We start from the raw sequence: 24,675 nt of genomic DNA on the forward strand, positions 1-24,675 counted from the left end.
AATTTTGATTTTTTGAAATTTGCGATATAATACAAATTTTATAACAAATTATTAAAATTTGATATCTTTTACATTTTTAAATTTTAAACTTTTATTTATAAATCTCATGATATGTACTTAAAATTTATGTAGCCGGGAGGAAAAGCCGACAATCAATTGAAAATTTCGACCTTTCATATTGAAGATATACATTTCCCCCCAAAAGACCTGAAATCCATATCTTCAATACGAAAGGTCAAAATTTTCATTTAATCGTCGGCTTTTCATCCCAGCTACATACAAATTAAGTACATATCATCAGAGTTATAAAGTTTACTTCGAGGACTATTAAATATCAAAATATCAATTTTTAATCATTTGCCATAAAATGTGTATTATATTGCGAATTTTTAACAAAATATCAAAATTATTTGATATCAGAAGGACATTCTTTGTACTCAGAATGCAATTCGATATGTCTGATGTGCCCACAAAATAAAAATGTCAAACGCTCATACCCCATCCCCAATAAGTTTTTTTTTTCAAATGTCGGTAAAAATTTACTCATTTACATTGGTTACAATGTGTGAAAAATTGTGTGTCTCTTACCACCTGAAATTGTTTCTGGATTTAGTTTTATGAGTGAAAGACTAAAAATATGATTTTGAACATTAAGTTACTGCTGTTCTTAAGGGAAGCGGTATGAACGTTTGGACAGTATTTATTGTGGGACATTAGAGCACATCAGAAGAATGTTCTTCTGATATCAAATAATTTGGATTTTTTGAAATTCGCAATGTAATACACATTTTATGGCAAATCATTAAAAATTGATATATTTGATATTTAACAGTACTTGAAGTAAACTTTATAAATCTGATGATTTATACTTAAAGTGTATGTAGGTGGGATGAAAAAGCCGACGATCAATTGAAAATTTTGACCTTTCGTATTGAAGATATGGATTTCCCCCAAAACACCAAAAAAAAAGAGGTAATTTTGGGAAAAAAAAACATATCTTCAATATAAAAGGTCAAAATTTTCAATTGATCGTCGGGTTTTCCTCCCAGGTACATACACTTTAAGAATATATGAAACCTTCAAATTTAACATATAATATCTTAACGCAATTATTTTCCAGAAATATTTTATGAATACCAGTTTTTTGCATGATTAGACAAGGAAAAACCTACAAACATACTTTTGAGGCTTTTAACACAACTGATGACTACTCCATAACTATCAGAAAATGGTTTTAAGATGGGCCTTTACTTCGGCAAACTTCGGAAAAATCAGCGCGGTGACTGAGTTGAGAAATTGCGAGCATAGAAACTGTGACCTCGTAATGCATAGATCGTGACCTGCCGTCTGACTGTTTGTTTTTTCAATTTTGAAGGGAAAATTTGCTGTCAATAATAGTGTCCTTTTAGCCTATTTTCGAGGGGTAAATTGGTCTTGATTAGATTAATTTTGAGGAAAAACGTTTGCTGTGTAAAATGGTCTCGAAGGAAGAAACTTTTGAGGGGGGCTTGCTGTCAAAAAATCCAATATTTCCTGTCAAAATGACCCTAAGGATATCGGACGACGGTCAAATTCTTCTGTGAAATTAAAATGAGTCAAATTTACACAACGTACAACGCAGCCTAACTCATCGGTAACCTTTATACGCTTCAAGTAATGTTTCTGCAATAGTTCGAAAATTAATCAATCAAGGGTGAACGTAGTTAACGGTTACATACGAAATCTACACACGTTCACACCAAAAGGGACAGACAGGGCGTTTTGCTTTAACCCCGGGCTGTAATTGGACAGAAGAACCATTGTAAGAGGACAAAATCTAGCTGCAATCATGGAATCTGCTAGTTCTGAAAAGGAGCTGTACAAAAACGACAATTCGGGGCGTGCTAAAAATAGTAAACTGTATCTTGTGGTGTTAGTTGCTGCGTTATGTTTCGCTTTTGCGGCCTTCGTCATTGCCATTGTCAGTTTGTCCAAACAGAACGGATCATCAGCATCACCTAGCGTGGTTAACGTAGGTAAGATTTGATTCATAAGTTTGCTGTCAGCAAGTCAACAGTTGTTGACAGGGTCCCTTTGTTATCTAGGTTATTTGGCCCCTACCTTTCTTACGTAAGAAGATATTGACATAGTGACTCTCTGTAGTACGAGCAGCAGGGCATTTGAGCTTCATGAGTCCAAATATTTTTAACAATCAATAGCCAAAATGTAAATAACATTTACCATGTTTACAGGGGCCAAAAGGTCAATGATATCTTGGCCCCTGGGGCACAATTCAAGTTTAGGACCATAAGGCCCAAATGTAAAAGAGAAAAGCAAAACATTTACAGGGAGCAGTGGTATCGGCAAATAACCTACTGCTGAGCTCTACTGGGCACAGTGTCATCGCCCCGATATCTTCATGGTAGAAATCGCCATGGTAGGTTGAATCCACAGCCACGCATGGCCATTTTATTCCGACCTTATGAGAGGCATAATTAGCCAAGTGACCTGACTGAGGCTACTGACAATAGCCGGGGTAATTGATTTCTCGCTGTGTGAGTAAGCTTGTATACGACATTGCGGTCAATGGTCATACTGCCTCCACTGGAGTAGTGAGTGTAGCTATAGCGCGCTGTAGTCCATACAGGACCAACGCAATATAAAATTAGTATTTTGGTCAGATTTCGATTTCAAGACGCACGGCCTTTTCTCAAGACGCAAACTAACGAGTATCATATCTGTTCAACACGTATTTTCAAGTGTATGAGACCACATCTGGTTTCTTGAGACGAAATCATTTACGGGAGATATTCATCATTTTCTACCCCGGTATCCGAAGATTTTCGTCTGATATCAAAATCGTGCATAGCAATTCACGTGTATCGATCCCGGGTATTTATTTTAGTATCTCTGCTGCACCAAATAAGTATTAGCCAGGCGATGTCAGTGTGCTGGGTAGAGTGGCACAAGTGTAACTAGATATATCATTTGAACAATTTGACCAGACAGGGCTACAATAGTCAAAATTGGGCATAACAATGGCATTGGCAAGCATAATTAAGATATTATCATAGGTATATAATATTTAATACGTTTTATAACATCTGCTTACTTAGACGTTCTGACCAAGACATTAAAGAATAAAAAACAACACCAATGTACTTAAATTGGTTAACACACGCAATATGATCATTATTGTAATTCAAAGTAATGTCATTAAATTTATCAAGAATATGACGTGTACCAAACACCATGAATTTAGTTTTCTTTACATTTACAGTAAGGTTGTTATTTTGAAACCAAAATTATTTTAAGTAAGTTTGATTAAAGCTCAGATTCAAGAATAGTTGGATTTTCAGAAGTACAAAGAAAGGTTGTGTCATATGCGTACATTGTACATTTACAGGTTGCATTGATAGGAAGACTGTTTACAAAAATAATGAAAAGAAGTGGCCCAAGTATTGAGCCTTGAGGAATACCAATATTTATAATATTAAAATCAGCAATACAAGAATTACAACCTGATCTTCCACTAAGATATGATTTAAACCATTCTAATGAAGATTCAATAATTCCATAATCACAAAGTTTATCAAGCAGAAGGGTATGATTCACACAGTCGAAGACTTTATTTAGACCAAAAAAATTGCCCCTGTTGCACGTCCTTCATTCATATTGCTCAAATATAATATTCAACATCAAGTAAGGTATGGAGCTGTAGGGAAGACAGAGAGTACTGTACCACCATACTCTTTTTTTTTCAGCTGAGATCAGGCCGGCCGAGGGCCCATGGACAAGTAACAGTGCGGGGCTCTTTTAACATCTCCTTTACCAGCCCAATCCCTAACCCACTTCATTTTCGCTTTTGCTTGGGGCCCTGCACCCTCGGTGCCCCTGGACTTAGTCCATCCTGTCCACCCACTTGCTACGACCCTGGATCAGAAATGCGGTCTAATTGGAGGAAGCTTGTGTTGTGACCAACTGCTTCGCAGCCGACCGATAAACATATATATAGTCCGAGTTTCAAAATGAACAGTTTTAAAAACTCTCATATAAACAATGAAATACAAAGTCATATTTAGATTATAACTATAATGTACGGATAGTTCATGAATAATTGTGCTATTTTTATTTTTTCCAAATTTATAGAATGAAAACTTATATTAGTGTTTGAAAGGGCATTATTGCCTTATTTTTTAACGTAATGATTTATGTTGTAGGGCTTGTATCGTTTTTGCCTGGGCACAACGATGTATCAGATTAAATAAATGAGTTCTGGTACAGATCCAATAAAAATGAAAGTACTCACTAGATATATTTCAGTTCCTATCAGGAACCTTGTTCACTCTGCAATGACTATAGTGTTTCTAGATGTCGGCAGTCCTTAGTGGCTGTGATGGTGTTGCCACATTTGTAGGTTGCCGTTTTGAGATGATCTGGTCATAGATTCTGTCCAATTTGTATGCCCCCTCGTCCTTGTTCATAGTGTTTTTGCCCCTGCTCCTGATCCATATGGCTTCTTTTAGCCAACGCGTGGTTTTGTCTGTCTCTTGATCTATGATTGCTGCCTCGTGCCTTGATAACATGGTTGCTGGCTGCGACGTGCTCAGTTATTGCCGATTTATGAATTTGGGATGTGGATGACTTTCTTTGTGATCTGGTACAATTTTTGGAACTTATTTTTTCGGCTTCAGTTTTGTGTTCAGATAGTATAGTTTTGAATAGACGGCCTGTCTCTCCAATGTAGGTCTTAGGACAGCTCTTGCAAGGTATTTCATAAATTGATTCAGCTGTTTGGAGGGGGTCCCGTTTGTCTTTGGGGTGCACGAGCATATTAAATATATCTAGTGAGTACTTTCATTTTTATTGGATCTGTACTTTGAACGATCCTGATGAATCTCATCAATGGTGTATCAGATTGCTGGTATGATATGTGCAAAATAGGCAATATAAACATATATATGATATGGATATAACTTCACGAATAAGATTTGTTATTGATGACGACGTCGACGACAAAGAAGCAAGCAAACCATGAATTTATATACTCAGCACAGATTTTTCTATTATTTGCAATTATCGAGGCACATCTTATTGGCATTGTGTCACGAGATCTCTCTGGTCTATTGAACATGCCAGGTCAAACTGTACACATTGTTATTTACAAAGGCCCTATTTGTGAAATGTACTTTTTTGACAAAAACACATTTGGGTTGACAAATGGCATGCCGTTTGAAAATAAAATTAAAGAAAACAAAAGAAGATTTTCAAAAGGAATGCCCATTGTCAACTCAAATGTGTTCAGTTACAAAAAATAAATTTATATAATAATTTGCCATTTGGTCTAATACAATTTGGTCTAATATCCATTTCGTGTATATCCATTTCGTCTAAACCCATTAGGTCATATAACCACTACGTCCAATAATCATTTGGTCCTATAACCATTTGGTCCGGTAACCGTTTAGTCTAAAGGAGGACCCCTCTACTCTCGGAGTTTCATCCCGGGGTTTCATAAACAGCATAACATGCCTAAACATTAACATTTCTTGGAAATATTTCAAAAACATTAATGTGTAAGACTTTTTAGCCAGCTGGAATATGCAATAATTCTATATGCAATAATTATAACTTTGACGAAAGAAGATATTTACAAGTACCGAACATAATTAAATGTTTTGCAAGAAACAGATTGTTTAAAAAGAACGAAAATTATTTCACGGAACAAAATATAAAGCCCATTGACATTGGGGGTGGTGAGATGACCTTTTTCCAAACTTAAGTGAATTGACGCATGCGTTATGTAGTCGCTCATATCTTTGCAATCAGTCAACAGATTCATGTAAAATTAGCGCGTAAGATGCAAAATCATGAAATAAGTTTGCTAAAGTCTATAATCCTTGGCCAAAATGTATGGTTATAAATATGAAACTTTGATGAGTGCAAACAAATAGAAGAGGAAGTCATTCCATATTTTTATCATATTTTAAAACTAAATTTTTAAATTTAAAATGTATGTAACTATTAAAATAGTGGTCGGTCTACCTGTAATATGTAATGAACTTAATTCTTAGCTATACAGAATTCACGGGTCATTTGATCATAAAAATTTGTATAATACAATGGAAATTATTCATGCGTCTTCTCATTATATAAGTAGTCATGGAAACCTTTGAAAAAATAAATCCCAGTTATACAATTCATTCCTTATCAGTAGCGTAGCCAGCGGGGGTGTAGGGGAAGAGTGCCCCCTGACAAAAAAATGAAAGGGCAAGGAGCCCCTTTTCTAGTAAGTAAGTAAGTAAGTAACACGGCATTTATAATGCGCCTAATACCAGAGGATACAAAGCGCAGAAACACAGAAAACAAAGCAAAACAAACAAAAGCAACATCATGAGAAAAGGTATGTTTTCAGAAGGGATTTGAACCCGGTGACAGTTTGGGCACTGCGGATATTTAGGGGGATTGAGTTCCATTTGTAAGGAGCAACCACTGAAAAGGCCCTGTCCCCGGCACCCTTGTTCGTCCTTGGTACACGAAGATTGAGACCGTGGTCCGAACGTGTGGTGACTGAGCCCTCATGAGGACGTTTAACAGTTAGGCACTCATCGATATACCGGGGACACAGCCCATTCAGTGACTTGTATATATAAAGCAGAGTTTTGAAAGTAATGCGTTCTTTTATACGAAGCCAATGGAGTTCTTTCAACAGGGGACTGTTCAGTTCTAGCAAAATTCAGGGCCAAAATAGTATAAAATACAAAATATTTCCGCGCTACGCGCGCACATTGTAACAATAAAGCCCTTTTTAGCCGGATAATGGGCGAAAATAGTGTAAAATACCATATTTTTTGCGCTACGCGCGCACATCATCCCAATAAGGCCCTTTTCGGGAAGCTCGAAGACATACAGTCTCTATGTATTGTATGATGCAACTGCAATTTTCAGTTTGGGAAAATAAAATAAAAGATACGTACATTATGGATTTAAATAGCTTTTAACTACTTTTTACTAACGTATTCGGCCTTTTTGACCCAAAGGACTTACTATACTTCCTTGTGTTGAGATTCATCATAAGATTCGTATATCTCACAGTATTTTTTCTTTATACACAGTCATGACAATAACAAGAATGTCATTCTTGAATAGGCCCCTCAAGATGTTCAACCCGCACCTTTATAGATTCTGTCAAGATTGGTTCAGAGGATGATTTAAGCACTTCCCAGCAAGTCTTGCGGTTAGCACAGCTGTGTGAGTGAACACACCCCCACTCCCGCCCACTGCATACACACGTGCATGGTTAAATTTGAATTTGGACAGATATATTTACAATAAAAACACCTTCTAAAGGTTGGTCGATTTCACATTTTATGTTATCTACAGAAGCTGTGGGTTATCCTTCATGCATACATCACTTAAGATCTGAAATCGACCAACTAATAATGACACACGGGCAATTCTAAAACAACATCTTTTGCACAGAGTTCAATGGGATTTGAAAAGTAAAGTGGCAGTTGAAACTCTAGTGATAACACTTTTACAGTGCATGATGGGGCTTCCTTAAATCATCCTCTGAGATTGGTTATAGTATTATGCCTGATGCAGAGAATTTATTAAATCGTTTTTTCTTTAATCATTTTGAACATGGCAACACAATTTTCATGATTTTCCGACATACGGTTGAGGTTTGCAAACCAGAGTTCATGTCACCTATAATTATTGCTACATTAACACATCTATTCATGTTATTATTCGTAGGTTTAACATCTGAAGATTACGAAGATGACAAAGTCTGGTTGCTACACGCTGCACACGGGGGGCACAATCAGTTTTATATGCAAGTATCCAATTATTATTGTCAGATATTGTAAACAATACACAAACCCCAACCTCTAACCCAGCCTCCCGGGTCAAGACGTTGCAATCCTTATCACAAATGGAACGCCAAATGTGTTTGCTTGCTAGTTGCACCCCTGAGCAACATATACAAAAGGGAGAAAAAAGGAAATAGGGGGACAAAATGGTTATTTGCAATTATATCTAAAATAGCCGCTAATGCAGGGCTCAAATTCCATATCATATGGTTAAAACCATCTGATTGTATTCCTCTCATTATTAGATTCAGAAAAAAAATAGTTTGACCTGTCTCCGATGAACAGTTCTTGAGTTATAGGCATAAAGGTCAAATGTCATGCTGGTCTCCATCATTGTCCACAGAGGTAAAAAAATAAAAAATGATCCGATTTTGATCAAAGTGGTCACAAATTGTTCCACTTGGAAAGACGTTTCAACCAAAGAATAGTTTGCCATATTTCAAGTGTTTCGTTACCTGTATAACAGTGCAAAAATGTCAAAGCCCATTGAATCATGTTAACCTTACTTTTTTGGTATGTTACCCAGGTAACAAAACACCCTAGATATAGAAACTATTCTTTGTTGAAATTGTTATACGAAGCGGAACAATTTGAGACCACTTTGATCAAAATCGGAGTATTTTAAATATTTTTACTCCTGTGGACAATGGTAGAGACCAACATTTAACATTTATGCCTATAACTCAATAACTATAAATAGGTCAAACTATGCTTTTTCTGAATCCTAATAATGAGAGGAATACAATGACATGGGTTTTTAAAAATCCATATTCGCCCAAATTTGAAATTTGAGCCCTGCATTAGCTTTTGAGGGTGTCGTTATCCGAAATTACTGTACCTCTAAACCTGAGCACATTACACTCCCTCAACTCTGTACATTTGCTGCTTCTTTCTTCTTCCCAATATACAGAAGTGAAGAAACTGGCAAGGTGGAAGGATTTTCTCCGGATATTATGAATGCAGGTAAAAGTCAAGTTATACATTCGATACACTTGGTCAACACCTTTGTCGCACAGAGCGACAAGGATGGATGGGTTTGGGGGGGTGGGGGTGGGGGGGGGGGTGTCTGAGGAGTCTTGGGATCTGCTTGGAATGTGTGTGTGTGTGTGGGGGGGGGGTGTCTGAGGAGTCTTGGGATCTGCTTGGAATATGTCCCCAGAAGAGTGGGGTAATTGTTTTTTTTGACATGGGAGGGATGGGGTTGGAAAATTGTTTTGAAATATAGTGAATCCTGCACTTTTTGATGACAAAAGAAGTTTATAATATGGCATATTGAAGCTAAACTGGTGACATACGGTATGGTATAAAAATGGAATGCGCGCGAAGCGAGCAAAAATTGTGGTTTTAAGGTTAAAATGAGGTTAATTTATAACTCTCAGAAGTAAGCCTACTTTACCTTTTTCATTGGGGGGACCCCTCGCTTGAGTTTGCATTTTGAGCATTTACTGTTGGTTGAGGTTATTGAATTATGATGAGGCGAGTTTGGCTCCAAAGACTTGATGTCTAACGACATAGGCTGCGAAAGATTTTTAATATTGGGGAGGAGGGGGGAATTTTTGGCCTGCTCTGAGGCGCAAAACGCTGAAGGGTGAGGGTGGTGGAGGGGGTTTTGGGCGGAAGCTTTTGAAATGCATATATTTTTTGTACCATACATTTTGAATTAAATTATGAATTTTATCCTAAAATTATGAATTTTATCCTAAAATTATGAATTTTATCCTAAAATTATGAATTTTATCCTAAAATTATGAATTTTATCCTAAAATTATGAATTTTACCTGAGATTATTGGAGGGGGAGGGGAGCCCTGGGGTACTTGGGCTCCTCACCAAAATTACTGGGAGGGGTCAGGCCCGCGGTTCCGGAGCCACTGAACGATCATCAGAGAAAACAGGTCTAACACCATGATTCTTGAACTATATGCATAGGAATTCAATGAACTCCTCAACTTTGGCAACTTAATTTTACTTATTTTAGCCTGAGAATCCTTTGGCGTTTTATTTAGTTATGCAGTATTATGCTCTTTCTTTTATGCAAATTAAACTTGCCGGTGCGCAATCGTTTTTGTCACAGTTTGCAGAATAGCCAACAAGAATTGTAAGATGGTGACTGACCTCTGGCAAAATTGTTGGAACAGCCAGACCGGAGAGACATCACGAGGAGGATCTGGGCTTATGGCAGGGTGGTTTGACTCATGTGGTGGTAAGATTATACTATAGCATTCAGGGGCGTAGCCAGCTTTCTTGGTCAGTGGGGGCAAAATAAATTTTTGGGGCACAAACGAAAAAAAATGCAGTTGCATCATACAATACATAGAGACTGTATGTCTTCGAGCTTCCCGAAAAGGGCCTTATTGGGATGATGTGCGCGCGTAGCGTGAGAAAAATTGTATTTTACACTATTTTCGCCCATTATCCGGCTAAAAAGGGCTTTATTGTTACAAATGTGCGCGCGTAGCGCGAAAATTTTGTATTTTACACTATTTTGGCCCTGAATTTTGCTAGAAAAGGAGCTCCTTGCCCTTTTTCTTTTCCTTTGCCTGATTGTCTCTTTCATTTTTTTTTTTTTTTGTCAGAGGGGCACTTTTTCTTTCATTTTTTTTGTCAGGGGGGCACTCTGCCCCCCTGCCCCCCCCGCTGGCTACGCTACTGATAACATTATTTATCAGAAATGAACGTGGAGACAGACTGGAGGAATTTTGTGAAGCTAATAACCTAGTCATTGGGAACACGTTATTTCAGCATCATCCACGGAGACTGTGGACTTGGATGAGCCCAGGAGATAGAACAAGAAACCAGATCGATTACGTCATGGTCAGGAAGAGGTGGAGAACATCACTCCAAAATGTCAGGACACGACCAGGCGCTGACTGTGGTAGTGACCATCAGCTACTTGTAGCCAAAGTAAAACTAAAACTGAGAGCTAAGAGAGACAATGCACCACCTACCAGGTATGATGTTGACAACATTCCCACTCAATATTCAGTAGATGTGAAGAACAGGTTTGATGAGTTACTGAAAGTTAATGAAGAGGAGCAGACCCCAAATGAATTGTGGGAAGACATGAAAGAAGCAGTCCAGAGCACAGCAAAGAAGTACATCCCTAGAAAGATGAAACGGAAACAGCCGTGGATCTCTCAGCAGACCTTAAACCTAGCTGATGACAGGAAGAGAGCAAAGGCAGATGGAGGAAAGGAAGAATGGGCACGCTTAAACAAAGAGGTCTCCAAAAGTGTTAAGGAGGACAAAAGAAACTACATCGAAAGGAAGTGTGTGGAAATGGAAAGATGTAAGGGTGACTCAAAAATAGCTTTTGGTATTGCCAAAGAACTTACCAAGAAGTGGATCCCCAGGATGGATGTTATAAATGATGAGAAAGGTAACACTCTTACCGAAAGTGTAGACATCAAAAGGCGATGGGTTCAGTATAGTTCCCAGCTGTTTGAGGCACAAGATGACAAGGTGTATGTACAGTGTGAAACGAGTGAGGAAGAACCTCCACCATTGAGATCTGAAGTTGAGCTTGCCATGAAAAAAAAAAAAAATGCTAAGTCACCTGGCATTGATAATGTAGCTTCTGAGTTGTGGAAGGCAACTGGGAAAGAAGGGATAGACCTAATGTGGCGTCTATGTGGTATCATCTGGAAAAAGAAGAAATGGCCGAGAGACTGGTGCAGGGCAGTATTTATTCCACTGCCAAAGAAGGGAAATTTGAAAGAGTGTGCCAATCACCGGACCATCAGCCTGATTTGTCATGCAAGTAAAGTGCTTCTGAAGATCATCATCAAGAGAATGAAGAACAAAATGGAGCAGGAAATATCTGATGAGCAGGCAGGATTTCGTGAAGGAAGGGGTACTAGGGACCAAATTGTCAATATCAGGAATGTGATTGAGAAATGCAGAGAGCATAGACTTCCTCTTTACATGTGCTTCATAGATTACAGTAAAGCTTTTGACTGTGTTAGCCACCCTCAGATGTGGGAAACTATGAAAAAGATGGGTTTTCCAAGTCATCTTGTGGATCTGATCAGCTGCTTATATGAAGACCAAGAATCGGCAGTCAGAACAAGTAGTGGAGACACAGATTGGTTCAAGATTGGAAGAGGCTTACGACAGGGCTGTGTGCTATCACCAAACCTATTTAACATCTACTCTGAAGACATAATGAGAGCAGCTTTGGAGGGGTTTGAAGGTGGAGTGAAGTTTGGCGGTACAAGAATTACTAACCTGAGGTACGCCGATGATACCACTCTTATTTGTAGCAGCAGAGTAGAGCTGATTGATCTTTTGAAGCGCATCAAAGAGGCCAGTGAAGAAAAACACCTTCTCCTGAACACAAAGAAGACAAAAATAATGGTTGTAGACAGAGAGAGAAAAAGTGATGAGTTTGTGATAGATGGACAACAGATTGAGGAGGTGAAGCAATTTGAATATCTGGGTTCAATGATTAACAACAGTGGTGACAGCACAACTGAAATTAAGAGAAGACTGGCTATTGCCAGGACAACTGTGCAGGGCATGTCAAGCATATGGAAAAGCAGAGGCCTATCCATTGACCTCAAGGTACGCCTACTTCGTGCAACTGTGTTTTCCATTGCCACTTATGGATGCGAGTCTTGGGCTATGACCAAGAATGATAGGAAAAGAGTAGATGCTTTTGAGATGTGGTGTTACAGGAGGCTTCTACGAGTGACATGGAAAGACAGGAGAACAAATTCCTGGATCCTTGACAAGATTGGTACAAGTCTAACCATCAGAAGCGGCATAATGGAGAGAAAGCTGAAGTACTTTGGCCATATTGTCAGGAAACATGGAGGTGTAGAAAAACAGATTTTGCAAGGGGCCATGGAAGGCAAACGAGGAAGAGGACGTCCACCAACATCTTGGACTAATGACGTGAAGCTGGTTTCTAACCAGGGAATGCAAGGTGCAACACACTTGGCATCGGATCGAGTGAGATGGCGTACTCTTGTGAAGACCACAGCAGCGCTACACAGCGCCACCTGACACAGAGAGAGACTAAGGTAAATTAAGATGGCGGTAAATTACCATATAAATTAACCGGTAATTTACCGACTCACAACACTGGCATGAATACAAGTTTTAGTATTATTTAATAATGAATTTCCTCTATCGTTTGATGTACAATGGTACAGGTCGGGGGGGGGGGCAAATAGTTTTGTACCTAATATGAGGGTGGGGGTCATAACAGTTTTAGGTCCGTTAACTTGTGAGACCGGGGTCAACAAAGTTTTGGGTTCACGAAGAGGGGGAGAGTGTTAAAAAAATTATAACACGAAATAATATATTGTCCCCCCCCCACCAAAGTATTTCTGAACACTCCCTAAACTTAGTTGATTTGGCAGCAAATGTTATTTTATAGTTTTGCTTTTATTCCGTGTTAAATTATGGCAAATGGAAACATCAAAATATGATGTAGCTAGTAAACAAATACTATAATCGATCCTGGGTGTCACTCATGCATACTTTTTAATGTAGGCCTACCGGTATAGGGGCCTAATTGCCAATCACAAAGTTTAAAATTGTAATTGTTTAATGTAGGCTACTCCCTAACAGAATACGTTTATACGCTGGCGAAGTGACGTACTTAAATCGGATTAACTACCATAACAATAGATGAATACAATTTTGACTATATTGGCTGCGGAGGAGACGGGTAATTTTGCCATGCAAATGAGCTGAGTGTCGTAGCCCTGACTACAACGTTCATGCGGTAGGACCTACCGATGCATTGAACCATAGATGTCAAAGAAATGCTAATCACTTGCACTTGTAAGATTAGTCTCTTTAAAAAGAGCGGTATGAACTCTGTGAAAAGAGCGGTATTGTATTCAATCTACTATATGATTGAAGACAGGTGTGCAGACGGCTTGACGTGAGCCTATGTTTTTTTCTGGGGTCTTGTGGTGTACGCTGGTTATTAGTGCAGATTGATATTTTTCGGGATACTTTTCCACAGGGAGGAAGCACAAGGCGAATACTATTGGCGCGGGCGCCATTTTGGAAGCTCAAATGATTTTTGTGACTTCAAATACTCACTGTATTTCATATCTTATGCTTGTCGTATATTTCCTTCGTATTATTGTTAGTTAGTCTTAATTTCGACATTACTATATCAAAAAGACATTTCCTTATCATATTAAAAGACTTTCTTGCATAAACAAATCACTGTGGCCTGATGGGATCATAGTAGTTGACCCACTTCCGCCCGGTCTAACCTTGCTTGGGGGCGCTTTTTACTATCTTCAACAGGTTCGATTCGCTAAACTTACGACACCTTTATGTGGTGACCTCAATCACATGGGCTGAGTAAGAGTTGATGTGAATTATTCATAACCGATCGATACCTTGCCTCACTTTGTTGAGAGCAAGCCAACAAAATGTGCCATAGGTTTGCGTGGCTAATACAAAAGCCGTGAATTTAGTGTCACCCCCCTGCACCAAGTCCGCGCCAAATGTCCTCGGGTTAAAAAAACTTTTTTAACGACCGGTGTATTTCATTGAATCCTATACTTTTGTCAGTAAAGCAATTCCGCCCTTGGAAATTATTATTGTTATTATTATTAGTAGTAGTAGTATTAGTAGTATTCTTATTGTTATCATTATTATTTTAGGATATCGAGTTAATTCTGAAAGACAACGTACCTTCGACTTTTCCGATGTATTTACCAAGCCCCCGCACCAGGCATTTGCTACGCTACCAGGAAATCCCAAGAAGTTCGACTGGCGAAATTTAACCGGGAAGACCATTGGTTTCTTCGATGGATACATTGGTGATGAAAATTGTCTTGCAGAGGCTGAAGATATTGTTGTAAGTAGGGGTAAATAAAAATTCCTTTAAAAGGAATAGGGCAAGCAAATGAAAAATTGTCAAGAGAAATGAAAGAATGAGTAACCCTTCACAATTAAAAACAGGGAAAATTTGACACAACATCGATTTCCAATGGTGGAATAACACAAAACGTATAAACAAAGTTAAAAGAGTTTTTAACTTTATACGTTTGGGTTTTTACCTTTTTGTGTTTCCGCCATTGGATGTTGTGTCATATTTTCCCTGATTTTAATCTTATCCATTGCTGCTGTTGTATCCTTTTGGATCCATCCTTTGGTTCCCTGCTCAGTTGGAACAGATTTTCCCTGGTTTTTTTTTATATTAACCCTTCACATCATAACAGAAAACGATTTATATTAGCATTTTATAAAAAACATTGTTATAAAATTTTTATCATCAGATAGGAAGACTTCTGCTCATCTTCTCTGGTGAGACAACAGGTCTGGGCTATCTTTCCATATCAAAGTTTCAAAATCGGTCATATCTATTTCCTCAATATATTGTTTTGATACAACTTAAGAGGGGAAAAGGTTGATTTTACAATATTTCGATATTATTTTTTAACTTTCTAACTTTATCATGATTAACATAACTATATTTCATAGCGTCAAACTATATCATTATTTGTCCCAACAAATAAAATCCAGGGAATAAAATATTCATTCATAGGTTTATTTGTTTTATTCAACCTGGGCCATTTCTACTGGTGCACATATACATGCATTCTAATAATTTGTCTATAATACATTATACAAGCATCAGCAAGCACAATTTGTCACAAGATTTGAAAAGTAAATAGCCTATGTACACACTGAACACAATGCACATACAAGCTATAAAGTACATAGCGAAGCTGTCAGTATAAAATTATGACCTTTATGATACTATTAATTTAGCCCAAAGATTAGGAAAACTTGCAAAACTGGAGAACTGGTACTGTTCAAATAAAGACATCTGCAAATCTTGCTGCAATTTCCGAATAGTATTTCTATTACTTAAATAATTATTTTTGTTATTTCTTTTAAAACCAACACATTACTGCCTATGATGACTTTATCGTATTACTTCAATATCAAAATCAAGTAATAATTACAAAACTCGCTGTAAACTATCACCTCTGTGGGTTTTTGGGTATATAACTAGCACAAATATTTTCTGCAACGCTGCATGAAAGTAGGTCAATAGTCAGACCAATATAGGGCGGGTGCGGCGTACCGCACCTCGCCCAAAAACCTGGCCAATTCGCACAGCAATGGGGGCGGAACGATTTTGAAAGTGGGGGAGCCAGTCAGTGGCAATGTAAATTACAGCCTGAATGTACAAAAACACCTATTAAAGGAACTGCAATAATTATTAGCCCAAGGGGAAGGTGAAATGGAGGGGGGGGGGGTATGGAAGAGAAGAATGTTTGGGCAAGCCGAAAGGGGGAAGCAAATTTTAGCAAGTCGAAGGCTAAGGGGGGGGGCAAGCGTGTTTTGGCACACATTCATGGGCACCTATTAAATAAAACGCTCTAAACAGGCTCAGGAAAACAGTACGGCTTGCAAAGAAGTCAAAGCCCATTGAGACATGTTAACCTTGACCTATTGTATGATGTTACTCCAGATAAGGAAACGCTTCTTCTTTATCTTCGTCTTCTTATTCTTTGGGGTCAAAGGTCATTAAGGGGTCACAATCTTAGAAATGCATTTTTTGGACATAGGCTAAGGTGGGCTCATCCTCGAAACCGTCGCGATGGAGGTCATTTCAAGGTCATCATAGGTCAACCAAATGTCACATTCTTTTATTAGATATATTGTTATTAAACTTTATAGTGCCTTCATTTATCACAAAAAAACAATTTTGTGTAAAGTAATTTCAAATTCATCAGAGGTCATTTCAAGGTCTTCAGCATATCTAGTTTGGGTTTTGATCGTACTACAACATTATTAATTAATTAATGCAAGTAAAATGATCGTTTTGGTGTATTTTTTTCTAATTTAATTTGGCTGTAGTTCGATTAACACGTTTCTATAGTCGAGTAGCTATTATGAGAAGTTTATGATGCCCTATTATGACGGCCGTAGTCAGAATCAGGTGGTGGGCGTACCTGCCCCGATGGCGATATTTTTTATTTTACTTGTCAACATTTGCATAGGAACCACACAATCAGAGGCAAGGTTTACTGTTGATCGGGGATTATATACGTATACGACAAGTAATAGTATGCGCGTTATTCCGTAATCAATAAGTATGATCATGATGATGAAAAAACGCATTTCTGGTAGACTGACTCGTAGCGTTGTGGTATAGGCTCTCGAATGTTAATCCAAAGGTTGTGGGTTCGAACCCTGGTAAAAGGGGTAATAATTATGGCAATAAATCCGTCGTATAAAACTGAATACAGCGCAATTCAGCCTCATGTTCTAAAGTATATCATGTAATTGTATTATGTGGTGCAAATGTTGACTAGTAAAAAAATATCGCGCCCCAATGGCGTACACCCACCGCTCACCTCAATTTTTAACTTAAGGGACGCTCTATTTGATTTCTAGGATAAAACGTCGCCCACTAGTGATGAGTAAAAAAAATCCCCACCAACTGTATATAAAGGTATGCATTAAAATGCCCCCTGAGATTCAAATGGTGCGTCCTTAAATGACATTCCTTTGTTATTAACATTTAAATGGGATTGAAATGAAACTTTACATGATGCCGTTTAAGTTCTTTCTCAAAGTGTCAAACTTAAAACTAAAATACAGGCTTGTGATATTCAGGTATTGTGAATTCAGGCAAGCTTCAGGCTTGTGATAATTATCGTATCCCTTTTCTCCTTTTCAGGGAGCAGTACTTCCAACAGAAAACGTACGACATTGCGTAGTCGGACAGTGTGTCGACTTGCTGGAAGATGGAACGGTGAGAATAATGAATTTATCTCATTCCGAGGTCCGCAGTGCGTTCCCGCTGCTTCATATGGGTATAAATAGGATGATCCAGTTAAAATCCACGCACGTGGAAGACATGCCCTTAATCTCTCACACAGGGAGTTTGAATTTCAAATGAGGTTACCTGCATGTGCGACTCTGTTTGAAAGATATACCCCTTGTATGGGATCGGAGATTAAGGTCATGTCTCCTGTTTGGATTATAACTGGAATAGCCCATATTACCAGATTTTAGAGTGGATTTTAGCGACTTTTGTAAGCGCAAAAAAGCGCAATTGATAAAGAAAATTACACTTTCTGCACAGTAAACTGTGCACAGTAAACCTGCATTAGTCTAAACTCGACTAGTCTAACTCGACTAATTTTTGAAAATGTTTATTCAAGGGAAACCATGTTGTAGGGTGGTGTGAAGCTTGACATTCATCAACCTTAAGATCCTCAGACATGACCTTTGACCCCATGCATTAACGGAAACCAAGTAAAGTGCCTAAATAGTCTAATCAAACGCGAAACGCGTGCTCACGCGTATGTGCGCTTGAGTTCGCGTATACGTTACTGTAAAAGTGTGGATTCATCACGGATTAACAACGGTTGGCTCCTGTACAAAGGTAAAGGAAGAGTTGTTGAATGTACATTATATGCGAACTTGCAAAGGTCAATTTAAAGAAAAAGATGAAGCTGATATTTTACAATGCATTTGTAAGCTGGGTCTATTTTATGTTTTATATAACTCATACAAAGTTTCTTGTCATTTGATTGGCCAATTACGATTGATTATTTCTGCTATTTTTTGCGGTCAGCTGCAACAGGACTACTACACTACGCGCCTGTGCAATTGTCATTTTCCCATTGTACTGACGCGGAGCTACAATAGCAACACTGACGCGCGAGCGTATAGCGCGAGGTTTCCACCTCGATTCGCCAATTATACATGGACAAAAGTTTGGAATATTTTTATTTTTTGTATTAAATGCCGTTTTCAATCATGCTGGGAACAGGTTTATTGTTCTGGAGTAGTGCTCAGTTGAATTTAATTGAAAGATACAAAAGCGCATTACAATGAAAGGATCACACAATCGCAACACTTTTTGGCGGTCTCTTTGTATCATAAAATGAGATCAAAGACACTTTCACCGTGACATGTTTAGATAAGTAGCTTGAGTGAGAAAACACAACTCAATATTTGGTGTGTCCACCCATTGCCAGCTCAAGGTCATGTACGCAACGCGACATTCCCTCGACCAGGTTTGCCAAGGTTCCTTGTGAAATATCTGCCCAGGAACTAATGAGGATGTGTCTAAGGTCCTGCAGGGCGATTAGTTGGTTGTCCATGTTACCTAACCTGCGGGATACTTCTGCCCATAAGTTCTCCATAGGGTTCATATCCGGGCTCAAAGCCGACCAGTCCATGTGTTCTACATTCTCATTTTCAAGGAATCCCCTAACGCGTAGGGTTCTGTGCGTCGTGGTGTTGTCATCTTGGATCACGAAATTGTTCCCGAAGTCACTTCTTGCAAACTGAAGCATAACTGTATCAAGAACATGCAGCTATTGGTCCTGGTTCATGTGTCCTTCTAACATGTAGAGGTGTGATTTCGACCTACTGTGAAATGCTCCCCATACTCTGATTCCACCACCATCTGTCTGGACTCTAGGCAGGATACAATCCTCAAGAAGGGCTTGACCAACCTGTCTTCGGACCTTGAATCGGCCATCTTGTCTGTAGAGGAGGAACGGCTCTCGTCTCTGAAGATCACATTACGCCAGTGGCTTACTGTCAAATTCCTATGTCTCTGTGACCAAAGGAAGCATCGACTTTCTTATTTGTCGTCTTGCGCGAAAACCTGCACTAACCAGTCTATTATTCACAGGTGTCCTGGTAACAGACGCCTTTATGGACTTCAGCCATTCAGTTCGTAGCGGATATCCAGGCTTCGTGTGGCCATTGCGACGAAGTCTCAGGAGATATCGGTCTTCACTGGCGGTTGTCTTTCGGGGCCGACCTGACCTTGGTCTAGGTGTAGCAGTTCCGGTCTCTTGACGTCTCTTTAAAATTTTAGGAACTGCACCTTATGTAATTCCTAAAGCGGCACCAATATCCTTCTGTTTGTAGCCGCCATTACGTAAGTCAATGACGCGGGCGTATAAATCTGTGCTCAACTCGCACCCCGTGATCAGAAATATCGTATACAACAGACAGATGCAACAAAGTAAGGCTGGTTTCGTCACACGCTAATGAAAAAGCCAATGTAACCATGCGAATCAAATCGCTAAAAATAACTGCGAAAAGGATGCCTGATTGTTCATTGGTCAGGCATAAGAAGCCATTGTCCTACATTACGTATTGTATAATATGGAATGGTACCTAGGACCTTGCTAGACACCCGTGATCCATTTCGTATGGCTGACGGGTCATTGATGGTAAGAAATCTGCACTTAAAAACAGGGCATTGCAAAATAATAAAATATTCCAAACTTTTGTCCATGACTGTAGGTGCGCGTGTTGCTTCTAAAATATATAAACATTTGGATATTTTTGATTTATTTTGTTTTTGTGGTGATTTTTAAAATTAATTGAACGAAAGAGAACTTATATAATGCTAATTGAATGTTTTTAATCGTTCAAAGCCTCGTTGAATGGAACAGTCCATATTTCACCTCATGGAAATATTCTTACCATTGAACTCATAAACATTCAATATTTGTATACTGAAAAGCATAGATCATTATGTGCGAGTCATTTTAGTTTTTAAGAAACATGTTTTTCGGGAGTACAGTTTTTTCACCATGTAGCTGTTTTATTTCTCTGTATAGGTAGATGCTTTATTTGGGGGTAACCTCTTCTTCCGAGGTAGGACAGATGTAGAGGTGTTAACAGACCAACTTCAGGTTTGCCAGGTCGGCGGCAACGCTATGATGACTCGGAAAGACTCGAAACTCATCGATTGGTGGAATCCAGCCCAAGCTAAACTGCTGGCAAGCAAGGAATACCATGAGATATGTAATGACGTCAAAGTTGCCCACGGTAAGCATATAGGGGTCAAATATTGTGTAAGGGACTGTGCAATAATTATGAGCCACCCGGTGAGGGGATTTCCAAACGGCGTGCCAAAAATGCTAGCCCCCCCTTCTCACCCTCAGCAGATATTTAATTACACGAGTATGATCAGATTAAAAATGGAGAATGCAAGCACGGCATGGCATGGAGCAACTCCTACATAATTCAGCCTTTGGCCCAGCAGTTGGTGCCACTAGTCACTACTATGTTCCATCGAATGTTTTATGGGAATGCTCCCGAGTTACTATGCTAACTACTTCTTGGTCAGCTCCAAACTGACCAGCGTCCTCATCGCTCAGTTTGATCTATCGACCTTGCAGTTCAATTTCCAAGATCTTACCTTCTCAGTCATGAGCAGTTCTTCATTCCATCTACAGCCCGCACATGTAATCATGTAATGCACTACCGCCTGACATTCCAGGAATTGTGAAACGGACCAGCTTCAAAAAGGAGGTTAATAGCTATCTAGGCGCCAACCCGTCAGCTATATCGTAACGATAACAGCGGTTAATGAATTGATATATCTTGACATAAAAACACACCAAAAAACAAAACAAAACAAAACCACCAAACAAACCCCCGCCCCCCCAAAAAAAACCATACAAACAAACAAACAAACATACAAAACCCAGTGTAGTGTCCAAATGATGTCTCAAGTAGTTTTGCCATGTCATCAGGATGTCTGCCAACAGATTACCACATAACATATTCAAGAGGAAGAGGCCGTCCTCCACCGCGTTGGAAGGACCAAATACCAGTAGCGTAGCCAGTGGGGTGGCAAGGGGGCAGAGTGCCCCCCCGTGACAAAACAATTATAGAAAAAGTGCCCCTCGGACCAAAAATGAAAGAGAAAATCTGGATGGCAAAGGAAAAGAAAAGGCGCAAGAAGCGCCTTTTTCTGCCAAAATTCACCCCGATCATGGTCAAAATAGTGTAAAATATTAATTTTTTGAGCGCTGCCCGGGAGCGCTGCGCGCGCACATTGATACGATAAAGCCATTTAATCCCAATTATGGGCGAAAATAGTGCAAAATACAAACATTTTGAGCGCTACGCGCACATCGTCCCATTAATAAAGCCTTTATAAACATGATAAAAACGAAACCGGTATATTATTTGTCGCCTGTGCCCCCCTAAATTTTATTTTGCCCCTCCTGACCAAGAAAGCTGCCTACGCCCCTGCCAAATACACCATGATTCCCAGTTTTCCATCGGCAAGGCAGAACAGCTTGCAAACAACAGACAAAAACGAACTACACCTCAACACACACATAATCTGTTGTATATTATGCCTAATTTGTGGGAGCATTATGTATTTTATCATAATATACAGTAACATTTCTTATTCATTATATTTTCTTCTATTTTTACAGGTCACTGGCCCGGATATGACCCTGAAGACATCTGTTTCGGTTATTCATAAATTATAATTACAATAAAATTATAAATACAATAAAATATAATTACAATAATCGAATTATATATAGAAGTAGAAGCAGGGAGATAAATAAGAATTATAAGAAAATATAAAAATAAGAAATAGATTAATGATTAATTAGAAATATACCCATATAACATCAACTCTTAAATAGTGGGTGAGCAAGATATGTTGGGAGGTACTACTAGGGATGGGGGATGCAAAGCTGCACTGTTACTGCACACATATGCACGATTGGACGGAGTAGAAAAGGTGATACATTGTAGAAAGATAAATGATGGGGTGTGTAGATTCGTATTTTTGCTTAACACAGCACACCACATCCCAACTTCACCAAACAAAACTCTTCCAATATGCTGAAGGTAACAACTCACCATACTTAAAACTCTCCAAATGACAACTCACCATATTTGAACTCTCACAATGACCCTACCCCACTTAAATGTTCAAAGATACCCCAATACTTCTGCACAAGATTTGCAATTTTTTCTACGGCGACCCCCTTCGTTCACCAGGTCACTTGTGCCTGGCCGTAGTTTCGTCAGCGTTATCTCCTAGATTTCAGCTGTTAATGCCTAGATATGCCCGACATAAAAAAAGAAATTGACCATTGACCATTGCTCATTCTAGTGACGCTAGTATATGGACGATATAAGTGTGCTTTTTCATTAAATGACATAAAATTTGAAAAATATTGTAAGGAACACTTGAGGTTTTCCACATTCCCCTTGCTATAACATTGAATTGCGTTATCTGTTGGCCTAGTGACGAAAAGTGTTTTTTTAGGGGGAAGTGTCAGCTTTCATTAGATATAAAAACATTCTGATTGGATGAAGGGAACACTTGAGGTTTCGACAAAAACCAATCAAAGAGGTCCATTTTCAGCTAGAAGCTCCACAGCTCGTACATTGCTATGCACTCAACCGTGTAGTGTAATCAAAGACTGTGGTGGAGACATTCACTGCTTATTGTTCTCTGCTTGGAAGCTCTAGGACGAAAATGTATGCTCAGGTGTATCGAGGTGGAAACTGTGCGCATGATGGTTTATAAGAGAATCGTTTTTGTATATGTGAAGGACCATGAACTCGATAATCAAATATTATTTGCTAAGCGACTTTCGTTTTCTGTTATTGCCTATTTTCAAGAGAAACTGAGGACATATTCCAAGAAGAGATATCGCACTCAATGTCAAAAACGACAGGACGTAATTTCCAGTTAGGTCGAAGAACCAGCCTGCAAGAAATAAGTCAATTACTCATGTTAAAAATAAGTCTAAGGGAAGATCATGATCGTGTCGAGATGATGGTGATACGTAGGAAAATAAAACTGAAAAAGGTTTAACTTGGCATACGTCAATGATCCCTTTGCAATTTGTCATATTTTAATAAAATGTTTTAGGTGCATAAATTAACAACTCATTATACGCTGGCGAAGGTACTATCACGATAGCATTAAGTGAACACAATTTTGAATATTATATCATCGCGCTGGAATGCAAACAGGTTGCACTGATCACCTTTGTATGTCTGCAATCATAGATTGAATATAATACCGGTCTTTTTAAAGATACTAATCTTACAAGTGCAAGTGATCCCCATGATATGGTTCAATGCAGAGGTACCGCGTGAACGTACAAGTGCAGCGCGATATATTTAAAATTGTTTTCACCCATTGCTATGGTAGTTAATCATGTTAATCCGATTATTACATAACTTTGCAAGCGATTATGGCCAAAAATACTTCAAGTATGACACCTGTTAATCCCAACTGTCAACATTTGACAACCAATTGTCACCGTGACATGCGAAGGTCATTTTCTGGAAAGCTTGGCTGAGCGAGGTCATTCGATGTAGTCTAACTGATTCCGTACTACGCCTGGTCGCGTGACAAACACGGTAAAACGGTAATTTCAGTAACAGATAAAGCATTCTTATTCATTGGGAACCGAAGTTGGCAAATTATTTGGTTAGAATTGAAAGGAAAGGACAACATGACTGGCAACACTGAAGACGGCAAATGCTCTAGCTGTGCATATTGTTTCAATATTCTATATAAATACTGACGATGATTACTTTCATGCACCCGATTGTTTTCAAGTTAGCTCAAGTTAGCTCAAGTTAGCTCAATCGATATGGAGTTCGACTATGGTGCGAGAGGTTGCGGGTTCGAACCCTGACGGTGCCTAGTCCGCTCGCGTGGAGAAATTGAGTTAGCTTAAAATTCCCCTGGACAAGGAACTCACTGCTAATTTGTCTCGTTGTAACCCGTACGAAACTCGGGGTGCTGCTCCTGGTTGCGATGGTGATTTGTGGAATGTCTAGGGTGTGCGCTCTTGAAGCAGCAAAGTACCTGATTTGTTGTTTGATGGTTTATGGAATGATGTTGGGCCATAGTGGTCAGCGACAACCTGTGAAGTGTGCTGAGACTTGTGGAGCAACGTCTCTGTTGCCTTTTTGCATATAGAGCTTATGGGCAGAGAGGAACTTTTGAAAGCAGCGATTAATACAATTAATTTATAGATAGTTTATGGAACCTACCTGAGAAAAATCCAC

General features: G+C 38.9%; 1 protein-coding gene across 1 annotated transcript; it reads left to right on the forward strand.

Annotated features, from left to right (window-relative positions):
* The first annotated feature begins 1,685 nt into the window (after positions 1 to 1,685).
* LOC140171134 (uncharacterized) lies at positions 1,686 to 23,464 on the forward strand. Its single transcript, XM_072194315.1, has 8 exons — positions 1,686 to 2,015; positions 7,738 to 7,816; positions 8,764 to 8,816; positions 9,926 to 10,054; positions 14,487 to 14,683; positions 17,525 to 17,599; positions 20,442 to 20,652; positions 22,059 to 23,464. Exons 1-8 carry the CDS (start codon positions 1,829 to 1,831, stop codon positions 22,106 to 22,108), a joined length of 981 nt encoding a protein of 326 aa, XP_072050416.1. The 5' UTR covers positions 1,686 to 1,828; the 3' UTR covers positions 22,109 to 23,464.
* The last annotated feature ends 1,211 nt before the right edge of the window (positions 23,465 to 24,675 follow it).

Source organism: Amphiura filiformis, chromosome 15, assembly GCF_039555335.1.
Source record: "Amphiura filiformis chromosome 15, Afil_fr2py, whole genome shotgun sequence".
Classification (NCBI taxonomy): Eukaryota; Metazoa; Echinodermata; class Ophiuroidea; order Amphilepidida; family Amphiuridae; genus Amphiura; species Amphiura filiformis.